Source organism: Trachinotus anak, unplaced genomic scaffold (assembly GCF_046630095.1).
Source record: "Trachinotus anak isolate AG129_WGS33_773 ecotype Australia unplaced genomic scaffold, CSIRO_AGI_Tana_v1 ptg000002l, whole genome shotgun sequence".
Classification (NCBI taxonomy): domain Eukaryota; kingdom Metazoa; phylum Chordata; class Actinopteri; order Carangiformes; family Carangidae; genus Trachinotus; species Trachinotus anak.
Window position 1 is genome coordinate 13,206,969 of NW_027273853.1, and position 14,723 is coordinate 13,221,691.

The 14,723-nt window shown below is 42.1% G+C and overlaps 1 protein-coding gene across 4 annotated transcripts in view; it reads right to left on the minus strand.

The window, feature by feature from the left end:
* The window catches only part of scaper (S-phase cyclin A-associated protein in the ER), a 57,511-nt gene that overhangs the window by 3,340 nt on the left and 39,448 nt on the right, over positions 1–14,723 (minus strand). For all 4 annotated transcript variants that reach the window (XM_071499174.1, XM_071499176.1, XM_071499169.1 and 1 more), the window contains 5 exons: positions 12,662–12,785; positions 10,779–11,005; positions 8,965–9,120; positions 6,568–6,802; positions 4,887–5,036 (listed from right to left, as the gene is read on the minus strand). In XM_071499174.1, coding sequence (XP_071355275.1) covers positions 4,887–5,036; positions 6,568–6,802; positions 8,965–9,120; positions 10,779–11,005; positions 12,662–12,785 — 892 coding nt within the window. The remainder of the gene's footprint in view (positions 1–4,886; positions 5,037–6,567; positions 6,803–8,964; positions 9,121–10,778; positions 11,006–12,661; positions 12,786–14,723) is intronic.

Genomic DNA, 14,723 nt, shown 5'->3' on the forward strand with positions numbered 1-14,723 from the left:
AGAATGGTTTTGAAAACACTGCAGAGATGAAAACCGCTGCTGTGAATATGTGCGTGTTACGGCGGAAGAACAAAATCCCCACAGTTTTACTGACTCAATAAGTGTTTTTCACAAAGGAATGTGGGACTCGCTGCACAAATTCATCCACTGAAGGAAGGAAAAAAAGGCAAGCTCTGGTTGTTTTCAAACGTAGAGCTGCTTATTTTCAGTGCATGTAGTTTTAGCATTTTCATGCTACTTTCTACTAAATCCTACGATATCATATTTATCTTGTCTGTTGCAACATTGACCAAAGACGAACTGGCAATGGAGGGAAGAGTCATAAATTTATGTAGCTGAATTCATTAGTGAGCCAAAAATCATGATTCTGCAAAAGCTAAAGAGTCTGTTCGTTCTTTGTGTTCATGTTTTAATCCAGGACATTTATGGTTTTCAGGTATCATAATTTAACACCATAGCAAGTGTTGGATGTTTGAGCTGGGGCGTTGAGGAGATCCAACCCACAAATCACACAGCGATCTCATAATCCTCCACTGTGCACAGTTCCATCTTCAGCTGCCTAAACAAATTGTCCACCCTCAAGTGCCTGACGCAATAGGACATAAAACAAAGCCTGGTGGCAGCGAGAGTCTGGAGGTAACAAAGAAACCGAGCCTCCTGCCAACTTTCCACGCCTCTACCAGGTGAAGAGCAACACCAGAGCTCCAAATGGTTTCCAACTAGAGATTATGCTGTAGCGTTACTTATCCCGCTGAAGAATCTGCAGCTCAAAGCCTGACATCATAAAACTAACAACAAGCATCTGAACACATGCATCTGGCCCGCATATAATGCAGACCCCTGTAAAAACTCAAGTGTCTTGGCGGCTCTGTTCTTTCTTAAGTTCAGAGAACTGGCATTTTCAAACAGTGCCGAGTTTTATGATGCTTCCATTACATAACTTCCTCACTGTCCACAATGACAACAAAGAGTGTGTAAAGTTAATGTTCTGAAACACAAACAAATTCCTGGGAAAACCCAGTTCTTAAGGCGGAAACCAAAGTTAAAGCAGATTTAAGAACAGAGATGAAAAAAAGTTGTCATCCAGCCACGCATTAAAGAATAAATCTCAAATAGCATAATTAGCCTGCATGCATGAGGCGGCAGCACTGCTAGATGAGGCAAAGAAATCTTACGAATGTCTTACTGCACAAATCTAATTATAACTTTTTAATGTCACAGGAAAGGAAGGAAAGTGACATTCTCGTACGTGTAGAGGCATTTCCGTTCACTGTAGCGTCTAGACAGCCCAAACACCTCAGGAAGAACCGGCATCAGAGCAGGGCCATATATCTGTCACTCGAATCCACAATATAAACCAGATCCATCACAGTGGAACTGCCTTACTGATAAGGTAAGCAGCACAGCAGGCACCACAAAGCAAAGCTAGTCAAACAACTGTTTAGTGCTTCTTTACAACATTTACAATGACTTACTGAGACATGCAAGGGACATGTGTAAATTACCTTTGGACAACTGGGTGCCAGTGAGGCGGACATTGACACAGACACTCCAACTTGACTTTTAAAGGTAGCTGTCAGTCGTCTTAAAACCCAATAAAAAGCTGCTGTTTACACAATAAAGCTTAATAACTCTTTATTTATCTCTATTGGCTGACGCTGTCATTCCATCCCAGATTGTGCTGCAGATAATTCCGCTCTGAAACTAATCTGACGACAGTGTTACAGACAAATGGAAACTCCTCACTGAAAGGTCTTCAGGGATAAAAATGTCCTCAGCTTCACTTTGTGTCAGTTGGACCTGCGTTCACCCTTGAAGCACAGTGTAAATCATCTACCGAGCTAACAATCAGGCCCTCTTCTGCCAGTCAGTGCAGTGTGTCTGTCTGCGTTACTCTGCCTCTGTTTACTCTGCTGGGTGATACAGAGTGTGCATTCCCCAGCACTGGCTCCCTATGGTCTGCACGAGTTGCACTTACCCTGCAGGCAGTGAGGGCTTGGTTGTCTTGGCAGTAATGGACTGCTGAAGGGAGCGTTTCAACATCAGGTTAACAGGAATTACAGGCCTAAAGCTTGGCTTGGGCCTGCGGGGCAGAGGAAACGCCCTCGTAGAGAATGGGAAGAAGAGGAATGACCCCACAGATAAGGCTGAGCTCTGGAGATGTGTGTGGGATGTTGGGTCTAGAGATGTCCATAGCTCATGAGATGCTTACAGGTATAAAGAAAACAGTTTATGAAACACAAGCATAGAGGAGTCATGTAATATCAGGAGCCAGTGCAGAGAAAACTATCCCATTACATTTACCAAAAAAAAAACAAAAAACCTGAAATTACACCCGTTCCTGTGTGTGTACAACACTTGTGTTATGGGGACAACAGCATATGTGCGTTTGTGTGTGTGGCTCACTCTGCTTGCGTGTGTGTGGCCATTTTCCATGTACTTAAGAAAAAGCAAAGTTTTCTTAAGATTTCCACACTCTCCAGTTGCTTGTGTCTTTCTAAAGAAGCAACTGGGAATCAGGTGGGTTAACATGTCAACAGTTTAAAATTACAGTCCCGTCAGCTCAAAGACCCAACAGATCATCACTGCGGATGAATCACACATGAATCATTGTATTTGAAGACAAGGAGATTACTGGTAAATATCTCTTCAGGGAAAAGGAAGTACAGTTACATGTCAGTTACAAAGTAGAATTTATTTGTTCTACTTGTTTTGTGGAAAGGTCTCTATGGACGCACCCAACAGACAATGAAACATATGGCCAAATGGCTCATCGGCCCCCATGAGCAGAGACACTTGAAAAACACACAAGCCTACATATGTCACTCTCCCAATGGCTTTTTGTGTCACAAGGTGAATTATTCATGCCCCCAGAACAGAGGGAATACATCACTACGTATGTTGCTGCTTCAAAGTTCTGCTTTTTTATGAGCAGACTTATTTCTAGAGCATATAGATATATATAATATATATATAAACAAAAGCCGGTGTGCCGACAGTGAATCAGCAGTCTCCACAACTGCACAAGCCCTGGGAGTCGCGCCGCTTTTGTGTTCTGCCAATGCTTACATTAGCTTGAGAAAAGCTCAAGCTGCTCTAAATATTCTCCTTAACGCCATCCATCTCGGTGCGGAACTGAATGGACGCATTCCAGGAACTGGACCACTGGCAAAGATCAACTCTGCGTGGAGGTTGTGTGGGATCTTGTTTCCCGACCAGCTATACTCAAATGTGATTTAAAAAAAAAAAAATTTAATTCTTAAACTAAAAGCAAGGTAAGTGATTTTTTTGGTGTTTTTTCTCTAAACATTCATCTTGGCAGTGCCTAGCTTGTGGAGAAATTACAGATTTTGCATCAAATTAGCAACAAGCAAATGTTTTAGGTCAATCATGGCTGCTCTTTTAATGCCGCTGTGGGTGCACAAAGACAAATCATCTGTCACCCACTTAATTTAATCATCTGTCTTCATTTAATTATTCAATATAATATGTAAATTGGATCTACAATGACCAACAAATGCTAATTCTGTACATCATAATAATTAAAGTGGATAGGAGCAGAGAGGAGAGCTTTTAAGTGCCATAGACCAGTAACTTTTAATTAGAAGTAAAAAATCTGGCAAATTAAAATCAGTAATCAGCCTATAAATTGTTGTGATAGGGGTGGACTGCAACTGTGTGGACTTAAATGACATATCAGAGGTTTGGGAGTGAGGCTGTGACTGCTGCCTGTGTGGGTCAGGCTTAACGTAATCAAAGCCCAGCCAACTGTAGCATAGCTAATCAGGGGCCCGGTAGACGGGCCATGCATGACAGCCAATTACACAGCAGCCAGGTCTGCTCCATCACATCCTGCTCACTTCAATAGAGCCCCCTAAGTAGTTGTAACACTGGGGCCAGCGTGAAGCCCTGCTTTACCAGGCAGGAACAATGGGTCACTCTGTGGGACAATAGATAACACACACACACCAAGGGCAGGAAGGTGCCAAGGAATGAATATTTAAACAGGTGCTTTTTGTTACAATCACAAAACTACACCCTTTTTCTGACAAATAATACATGAGCAGAACAAAAGTAAGATGATATTTACCCAGCCCTGTTAACTGAATAGACAGCTTTTCATAATGGAAAGCATTAAATGCAACATGTGCTGTGACAATCAAACAATTAGTAGATTGACAGAACATTAAACTACAACAATTATAGCAATTGATTAATTGTGTTAAGTAGAGCTGAAACAAACAGATTAATTAATAGGCAACTATTTAGATAATGGATTCATTTTTTCTTTAATTATTCAAGCAAAAATGCTAAATACTCTCTGATGGATTTGATGCTTTTCTTAGTTATATTTGATCATAAATTGAATATTTTGGGGGTTTGGACTGTTAGTTAGATAAAACAAGCAATTCACAGACATCAGTTTGAGTTATGGGAAATGAATAAGTTTCTTTGACAAAATGTTGTGAAATAGCAGCAATGCATTTAAGTCATTTGGTGATAGTAAAATTTGGTGATAGCACCACTTTAATAATAAAAAAAAATCATTATTATTATTATTTTTTTTGCTTTTATAATTTCTGAGTACTTTTGAAGTGTTTATTTTTTTAACTGTTGCCCTGACAAACAAAGACAAATAAAACTCACCTCTTTCAGTAGCTGAAATTGGAATTTGTCATAACTTTAGACAGCAATCAATTAAGCAATCAAGTGACAAGACTTGTCGACCGATTAATAAAAGAAAAAATTGTAAGTTACAGCTTTAACATAACACATACACATACAAACACACAAACATATTTCAATATTTATAGTAGTTTGATTTTGTTAAACTAAAATGAAAAAAAAAAAAGAATTAATTTCTGTGCAGGTTGAAGCTGGATTACCTGGTTGTCAGGGTGGTTAACGGTGAAGTATCCCACACAGATGATGACTTCGTGCAGCAGCTCTTCAGAGGAATGCTGGGAGCAGTACCAGAGCAGGGAGCTGACAATGTGTCGGAAAGCTAGAGACAGGCCCTCAGCTCCTAGAACAGACTGGCAAGTCATAGACAAAGCATGTTATTGTGTACCACAGAAAAATAACCATAAATCGTCTATCATTGTGATTACAAAGAGCTCAATACATTAACAACACAAAGTAATAAAAGGTTATATGTTTTGCTGGTGGGAACATACATGGTGTAAGTATATAAGCAATTCAACCGGGGTCCCACCATAAAACACCCCAATCCCGCTCAGAAATGAGATGCTAGGAGCAGCTCACAGACAGTATTTATTAAACATGTCAGTGTGACAGAGCACCATAAGATCATCACAATTTACTGGAAGTTTGGGTGTGTTAGCATTGTAACATCCATAAACACAATACCTGAGAAGCTGCGCATTATGTTCAAGGATCAAAATGTATGCAGGCAATATATTAAACTTAGTGACCATGTAAGCAGCTGTCTAATGAAAAAAAAACAACCCAAAATGTTATTTTTAAAAAAAAAAAAAAAAGAAAATTTAGTATGAAAAGGCAAACAGGAAAACCACTAAGCTAAGAGGGAAAACATCATTTCTGGTTTGAATGTGAACTTATGTTCCCTTTCTGTTTTTTTCAAAGTTCACAGATTTGTTGCAGCATATTCTGCCAACACGCAGCCACAGCAAAACCAAGTTATTTATACTGCAAAGGACCCTTTTGAAATTCCCTTCTAAACATATTATTAGGAGCTGATGTGGCAGAGGAGTAAATTAACATCCTAAATTCTGATCATCCCTCCACTAAAATATGTATTAGTCTGTGCTGTTAGGTAATGTGAAACACAAGGTGATTACAACTCCTGGCCAAAAAAAAGAAACATTATTTAAAATGTTCATAAAACTTCGGCAGTGAAATGCTTTCATTTCCAGCTGTTTTGAGTTGCCTGAATGTGATGGGTCAGTGAGAGGAAGCTGCTTCAAAGTAATTACTGCAAGACATTAAAATAATTAACGCTTGCTCTCGTGCCTCTCCGTCTACGCGGTGACTTAGCACAGTGAAGCTGTCGCCCTCTCCTCCTCGAGGTGGGTAATGTACGGCCCAGCATACAGTGCTAATCACCCCCGCTTCATCCTAACGGCTGACCCACCAGGCTCTATTCAACCCCAACAACTGACCTAGGGTCAAAGGGCACCTGTGTTTATGTCCACAGGTCAGCTTTGTCCTGAGGAGACTAACTCCTCTTCTAATGGAACTAATAGGAACTAGAATCAATTTGACCATGTATACAATTTTATTAAATCCAGGTAGGATAATACTTTTTTTTTTTTGCCATTTTTATGATACCCTTCCCTTTGTGATAAGAGACAAGTCACGTAAATTGCTCTTTTTACCATTTATTCAAGTTACTGTGAATGGGAATAGAGGAAACATGCTCAAACAAAGATCACATGCAGAACTATAAAGAAAGACAAAAAATGCTGTCTGTGTCTCACCGTCTGTCACCAATGCACAAAATCTGCTGGATCAAAGGATTTTTCTTTTTTTTTTTAATTTGTGACAAGTGGAAAACAGAATATATTTTGGATTTATTATGAATACCTGGAAGGCGGATAGGTCAAGCAGGGCAAAACTGTTGAGGAAGCGGATGCCTTGCAAAGCCACCTGGATGACCCCAGGGCCGTAGGGTTCCTGACTCTGGGAAGCAGACTCTGGTAAGAAACTGTGCAGCAGGATACAATACAGGGTGTGCACCACTCCCACCAGGTCTGTAGACTGCAACAAGGCCGTTAATCCAGTCGGGTCCTGACGTTTATTGTCAAATATACTGGGCGCACTGGAGAGTAAGAGAGGGAAAATGAATGGTCAGCAAAACCAAAAATAACTGGAAAAGTTCCGGGAAAAAAAAAACCAAATAAAAAAAAATTAAAAAAATTACAAAATACACACAGGTATGATACTACATAGCACTTGTGTCTTTATTTTGTGCTGTTCGGCTGCTGCTGTCAAGCACAAAAAAAAAGAAGACAAACCAAAATGAAAATCATACTGTTATTTCAGCCAAGGCTGAGGACACAGCAGCTTGTAGATTTATTCACCAGACAAGAGCTTAGAGATAACTTTCCCTCTAGATAAGACATACTACCCTGTTAGTGCTGCTGTATTACCTGGCTTAACCGACTACTGTGGGTGGAAGAACACCAAGTTTAAAATCTGTTGTATATTGACATGTTGGATCACAGCTGCTGTGAAGTTCATCTTGAGATCTTCACGTGCTTCTCTTTTATTTATGGAATAACCACTTTTTTCTTTGGATGCAAGGAGCTTCCAATATGTTTCACTTTTTGACTTAACTGGTAAAAGTCACTGTCAGCCAGTTTTGTTGCAGTGAAAGAGTGGGAACTTCAAGATCGGCTCTTAGGCTCCCACTCCAGCTCCAGTAAACATAATGATGCCAATGATGAGAAGCTCATGGCGGTGACTCCAAGATGGCAGATAGTAATTGATGCCGGAAAAGGTGCTGAGTGCTCTGGCACATTTAATCAAAGCCCACCTGAGAGGATTTAATGTGATATGTTTGTTGGGCTCCAACAAGATGCCACTTGGTTGGTTAAAGGGATGGTAACATCATCCTTTAATTGTACCTCACATTTAACAACAAAGGTAAGGGTAATGCTGGTTGGAAAGAGGATGTGCAGCGTGGAGAAAAGGCTCCAAGATATAACCAACCCGCCTGGCATTAGGGTGGAAGATTTGAACATTTTTGTGAGTGAAGTTTTTCAGTTTGAAAAGTGAATTTGCCATGATAGGCGCTACAAAAGACAGACATTTAGGTGGTAAATCAAATCTTAAGAAATGAGAAAATAAACCAAACAAAAAAAAAAATTTGTCTCTTCAGTGCCTACAGGGGTAATGTCACCACACACCAGAGTAAATGTAAGTAATTAAGTCACAAGTCAGAAGACTCCAGTGGAAACCCTTGGCTAGTGCAGACAGACAATTTAAGACTAGTGCAGCAGCAGCAGCTATGATTTGCAGCCATGTAGAATGGAGGGTGTGTGACCTCTGGATGGAAGCTACAGTGCATGCTGATACTTGATGTTAGCCAACAGGCTCTGCGTGAAATATGCTGCTAGGCAAGAACACAGCCTCCTAATGCCATTATAATCCCCTGACACAGCAACTGGCATGGCCAAAATATTCTACGAGCCCATTGAGCATTCTTATATATGACAAACAGAGAATCTTGGCACAACATAGTTTGCTGGCTGTGGTATTGACCAGAACACTGCTCTCATTAAACCTGTGAGATCAGACACTGTTTTCTCACAGATATTCAGTGACAAACATAGACCTGGTGTGAAGCAGCTGGTCATTGATACTAAAGCACCTTGCAGCTGGCAAGATAAAGCAGTACAATGGGTGAAACTGAAAAAGCAATGACAGTGAGGCTGTCATGGCTCGATCGCTACCTTGCTTCACTATAACGGTTAAATGCATCAAAGTTGTTCCGATTAAGTTTCGATTGTAATGCATAACATCAAAGCACATCTCAGCCTGCCACCATGGTCAACATTTATTTTCCTTTTAAGTGAGAAATTGTGCCGCTGATGTCCCTCAGCGTGTCTGTGTGCTTAGCCTCTGTCAGCGGCGCCACTGAACCTCCCTTTGTGGAGGTCACCGTAGCACACGTGGGTGGGCTCCCCCCGCGCTGCAGGCTAAGGTTTATGGTGAGTGACAGAGCACTGGGTCAAGTAGATACCTATCTCTATCTGCAGTAACGACAGCTTAGCCAGCGAGCTGGCTGGAGGAAACGACCTGCTGGCTGATTGCAGAGGAACCAGAGTCTTTGTTTGAGTAAGCATGAGCCCATCTTTGTGGATCCTTGTGACATTAAAGAACCGAGTCCCTGTCATTAGATGCAAAGAGAGAGGTCTGTATGTGTAAAGAGATCACAGAGATGTTTAAGGCGTGCAGTAGAGTAAGAGAGATGCTCACCGTCCGGTTACGACGAAACACAGCTTACACATGCTGTGCAACAGAGCTGAGGCTTGCTGGAGGAAAGAAGACATCTTGGGGTGCTCGTCTACAGGACCTTGGATCGACAGGAAGCACCCGTACAACTTGTCAATCAGACCCATGTTTACTACATAGCTGCAAGAAACACAGAACAAGAGAAAAAACATGCAGTGGTTAATAGCATTTTTTCCTAAATGTTAAAACACATTTACCATGGGTGACTTCCTTCGTAAAAAAGCTCATCTCACACAGGCAAACAAAGGCCTCTACTGTGCATACTTCCACAGCACTGCAGCTGAAAGCGGATACCTCACCTAAGCCCTCCACCCCCTGCTATTACTGTGATATCTCCAATTTGTCTTTGCCAATGACAGGTCTCATGATCATGTTCCCTGTACTCTTTCAGCCGCAAATCACTGCTAATAGTGTCATTAGAGGGCTGTTGTGGCCCTTGTGCCAGCCCAGCTCTGGGCCCTTGACAGTCTGCTGACCTGGGGCTGTCTTCTCACAGCTCCGGTATGCCTGCACCTTCAGGCTCAGCTCAGGCACCAACAGCTTATGAAAATCTGGCCAGTACTGCAGCTGCCAATCACAGCCTTCAAGTCACTGGTATGGTCACTGTGAAACCAGTGCTCCTCATCTTACCACCGTCTTGACTCTGCTTGCTTCTCCCACATACCTTTTTTTCTAAGGACTGTCACTCACTGAGGTCCTCTCAAAACAGGTTATTATGACCATTTTCGGCCGCCACTGCGGGTCATCTGACACTTGAACCCAGTCCCATTGTTTTGACTTGATCCTCTTCCACACCTTTACGCAGTCCTCACACTTAGTGATCTGTTAAATGCCTGCTCTCTGTTTGACAATCAGCTTGGTGGTCGAACTCACTCCTTTCCATCTCATCATTTGAGCATGGATTGAAAACATTAATGACAATGATAGGACACTAAAAGCACTGAAAGCCAAACTGAGAAACAGGTAATGAGTGGAGAGGAAATGGTGAACTCCTTTCTATGTGATATATGGGTTGGTATAATGGGAGAGTGTTACAAAAGCTAAAACTGTTTTGATCTTTTGTTCCTTCCTCACTAGCATATACATTATACAAGGCAGTTGAGGTAAATCTTGAGCTCGTACTTGGGATTACCAGTCTGACGATACCATTTTTCTCAGGCCCTCCCCTGTCTCCAGGGTTACGACTGGGTCAGTGGATGAGAGTGGTGGGCCTGTGCAGCTGCTCCGTCCAGATGAATCATGGCTTGTGGGAGGGATGGTGGAAAGACTGCACTCTTCCACAAGGCTTCATCAGGCTGGGCCTGCCTTTCCTCACAGCCCACATTTCTCCAACACAGCACCAACTCCTACAGCCCAGACCCACAAGGCAAGCTCAAACACCAGGTTCAAGGGACCTTTCAAAGCTTTGGAAGTGCTCTTTGTTTATGCTACTTTGTAGCCCCCCCTAGAACTGATTTTACTTGAAATGTGGCACTGAATGTGTGGAAAAAGTACAAGCTGGAAGGATGCCAGAATACACCGTCATTCTCACACAACTCCCATTCTAACAAGACACCAGTTGGACCATTTCCAAAAGATCTGACATTTTGTCAGCCTATTCTTTACATAAAGCACACTGTTGAAGAAATCAGAGGTTGACCAACTCTCAACCCAGTGAAGAGGAGTGGAGGAGGGATGTACTAGAGGAGGTAAAAAGGTCATGAGATGAGAAAAAGAGGTGCCATGTAGGAGGAAGAGAAGCAGTGTGAGAGTAGCACGGAGCACTGGAAGGAAAATACCTGATTAGGTCTTGTGTGCGAGTGTTGAAGGAGTCTGTGGCAGGCTTGACCTTGGCATCAGGGGAGGAAATCCATGTGTTTTCGCCTTGTCCAGACTCTGAGATATGTGGCCACAGGGACCCCAGGATGGTAGCAATGGTCTGCAGCAGGCCTGTTGTCAAACCCTCAAAGACTTGTTTGTTCACACTGCGCCCAAAAATTGACTTGTCCTCATCTGGGACATAGAGCTACAAGAATAAAAAAAGACTGTAAACAAAGTAGCCTTCTTATACAATGTAGAAATTAATAAGCCTGTATTATTTACATCACTAGGGTGACTGCCTCTTTGATAAACCCCGATTGGCTGCAGCAGAAATCTGACAGCATCCAAATGCCATTAGAGAGAATAAGTGTGAAAGTGCAGAGAGATAAACAAAAACAAGGCAATTTAACCTTCAGCCTGCGCATTAAAAGCCATTAAATTAATTCAGAGGCTAATGTTAAATGCCCTGTTTTCATTTAGCTTTTCCCCACATTGTTGCTACATTATACAGTTTAGTGAGTTCATTATTCACCAGCTACAAATTAGTAGAATCCTTGTGATAAGTAATGGCTACAATAATGGTATATACTGTAGGCATTTCCTAAGCCACACAGACAGCAAAAACAGCTGGTGTAAACAATTAAACACACAATATGAAAAAGCTACATCCTGACAAGATGAAGACTTAAATAAAAATGCTGCAGACGACAGTGCAGTTAGATCAGCATTTCACATTTCCAGTCAAATTTCATGAAACACACAAGCAGAGGTCCATGCTGAAAATATAGTGCTGCTGTTAAACACGGAGAACGTTGTAAAGGTAAAACCTTCTCATTTGGTCTAATGGTTGGAGTGAATGCTGACAGCATAGGTAAATCCACCGACATTCTCCACAAATCTAATTAAAAGGGGACATGCTCATACGGCAGCACTACCCCCACTGCTTTCCTCTATTGCTCACGCACACGCATACCAGGACACAGACATACATATGTAGAAGTTAACAGTTGTAAATTAAATCACAACTCATCAGAGAGGTGTGTAGGAGCACGAATAGTTGTTGAGCCCAATTCCTAATCTGCATTGAACACATGGAGAACAGTTAGTTTGTCTCCTGTAGTGCTGTTGGATATGTCAGTCAGCAGAGCAGCTGCTGAGATATGTTTTATATAAACTGAAACATACAGTCTAACCTCTCCCTGTGTGCCCTAAGGAAATATGACTGCTTTGGATTGGAACTCGGCACTGGAGAAGGAAGCCCCAGTAGAGTTCATGCATGTACCACAACCCTGTGCCTGCGCCTATGCCTTGTCCTGTCTGTGTTGTGAGTGTAGGCGGCCCCAGCGAGCCACCACCGTTAGATGTTTGGAGTGGGCTGATGTTTACAGTCCTCCTTACAGAGTGCTGAAGGATATGGGCTGACATGTCGCCGCAGTGCAGCCTGCCTGCTTGACTGACTGTGCTCTCACATTCCCTAAGTCAGGAGGTAACTGTGGAGAGGTTGGGCAACGGTTTGTTACTTGCTAGCTTGTGCCTTGCTCTGTCTTTCATTAACACTGTGGCAGGAGCAAAAAGGCAGGGCTTTCTCTGTGGTCGAAGAACTGTATATCCACAGATTAACGTAAAGGAAACAAGGAAGGATATGTAAATGTAAATGTATGTGTTAGAAATGTGTTCATTTGATCAAACCTTGGTGTGTTGTATGTAAACATATTCAGCGTCTCCTCTACATTTACAGGACTTTGCTGTTGGCACAAACTAATTGCAAAAATATTGACTCATTGAATAATTTATGAAATATTTTGTTTGTGATGGCAAATTAGGACTTCATGTGTTCATGTGCTGGGGTGCACAGACTTACTGTTAGTTGATGCAGCAGCAGGTCCATGAGAAGCGCTATCTTGTTGCTAAACAGCACATAGGAGCAGTTGACGGGGCAACAGGAACATGCCAGGTAGTAGGTATTTACAGCAGCACAGAGAGACCTAACACAGAAAGATGACAAACCATTATAAATCACAAGGCATGCTGATACTCCCCTCGCAATTCATAACAGAAACACTACTACTGGGATGTAAATGTCTAGCCCTGGGCACTGACACGACTATCTGCAGTCATCAGGAAACCAAACACACTCTTCTGTATTTGTGGTTCCTTAAGGGTGTAGTTTGTCTTCACAAGTCAAAAGCGTATCTCACTGACAGCGCGAGTAAGGAAGCCGATTTGGGGAATAAAACACTCATATCAGCTACTTATGCCGAGACTCCCCTCACTAGAGCCACCTTCAGAGAAGCTGAACGCAATCTCAGTCCCATCTTGGCTGAGATGGTGCAGCATTTCCGCTGGAGAGATAAAACTATTCCTCTCAGCAGCTCCTCACAGCCGCCAGGCAGCCCCAGGCAGCAGCCAGCGCTGAGCCAGCCAGCGTGCCTCTGTATTATGTCTGCTCTAAAACAAGTCCCAGGGAAGATTAATGCTTCAGATAACTGACCAATCGTCCTGCTGTGACTGCTACTCCCCCTTGCCCCCGTTTCATCAGTTAATATTTTCTGACAACTGTATATTTTAGCCATTGGCGGAATGGCGTGTCCTATCTGCTCGCTGGAAGAATGGAATCTGCCTCTCCAGTGCCTAAAGTAGGCCATGTTTATTTCAACTGGTAAACATTTTGATATCTACTGAAACCTTCACATCTGCTGTGCGTTTTCGGTCAAACCAAGCTGGCATAGTAAAGGAAAATAGATTAGGCTGAGGCAGACCCCAAGTCTGTCAATAACTTCCTCTATTCTTTGCTTTGCATTTGCTAGTGGGCAGATCGGTCTTTTCGCCGTATCATTATTGACATTGCAGCGTAAAGCTGTCAGACATGGAATGTGGTGTTAATGTGAGAGGCACTATATTCTGAGTGATCGGACAGTGTCCAACTCTGACATCGAAGCTTACTTCCGTCCACCTGAAAACAGTAACACAGCACTTAAAAAAAAAACAAAAAAAAAAAACAAAAAGACAAAATGAACTTTCTTGCTAAATGTTCCAGTCCTGTGTGCCAACTATATTGACAGTAATTCTATTAAAGCATAAAGACGGTGGAAAAAGTCTAGCCATAATGGTTAAGTGCACTGATAGAGCAGCCTGTGTGGAGCAAGAGGTGAGGTAACATGAGATCCCAGCCAAACTATACTGTGTGCAGCCATGCAGCATCAGGACTCTGATTCCCTAGCGAACTAGAGACATAGAGCAGCTTCTATGCAAATACCAAAACGACAACTCAAATACCTGTTCTCAAATACAAATGTGTAATTATATGCTTCACACATCTTCTGAAATTCAAACTGTGATGGCTGGCATGTACTGTTGGACATTCCTCTAAAGGACAAGAGCTACTTTCGGTGCCACAATAGTGCACAATAGTAAAGAGACTAAATGATGAGGCAGGACTGACTTCTTTTACCGTCAAAGAGCTGTTTCACAACTGTCAGTGTTCGCATTCAGATTTCATCAGATTTACCAGTGTAATCCTTGTTTCTTGTATGACTTTTACATTAAGCAAAAATGTGACAGCGGTGGTGTCATCACCGTATTCAGAACACCTTCAATCCCTCCTGGAATGCTGCCCTGTAAGTCCAAAACTGTGTGTAACAGGATATTTGATCGTTGCTACAAAAAGGACCGAAGAACTTTGAACTCTGAACTTCTCGTAAAGATTTAGAGAGGTTTTCGATCAGTGGACTGGAGAGTCAATGAAAAATATTCTGACTTCTTCTTAGAGTTCATGAAACCACATTTGTGTTTGTTTAACACAACAGGTACATTACTGTATGGAAATGTGTGGTTAAGAGGACACACAAACAACAACTCCTTATGGTATCCTGAGAGCCGAGTGTCACTATCTAATTCAAGCCCAATTCCAATGTTTCCTGTCA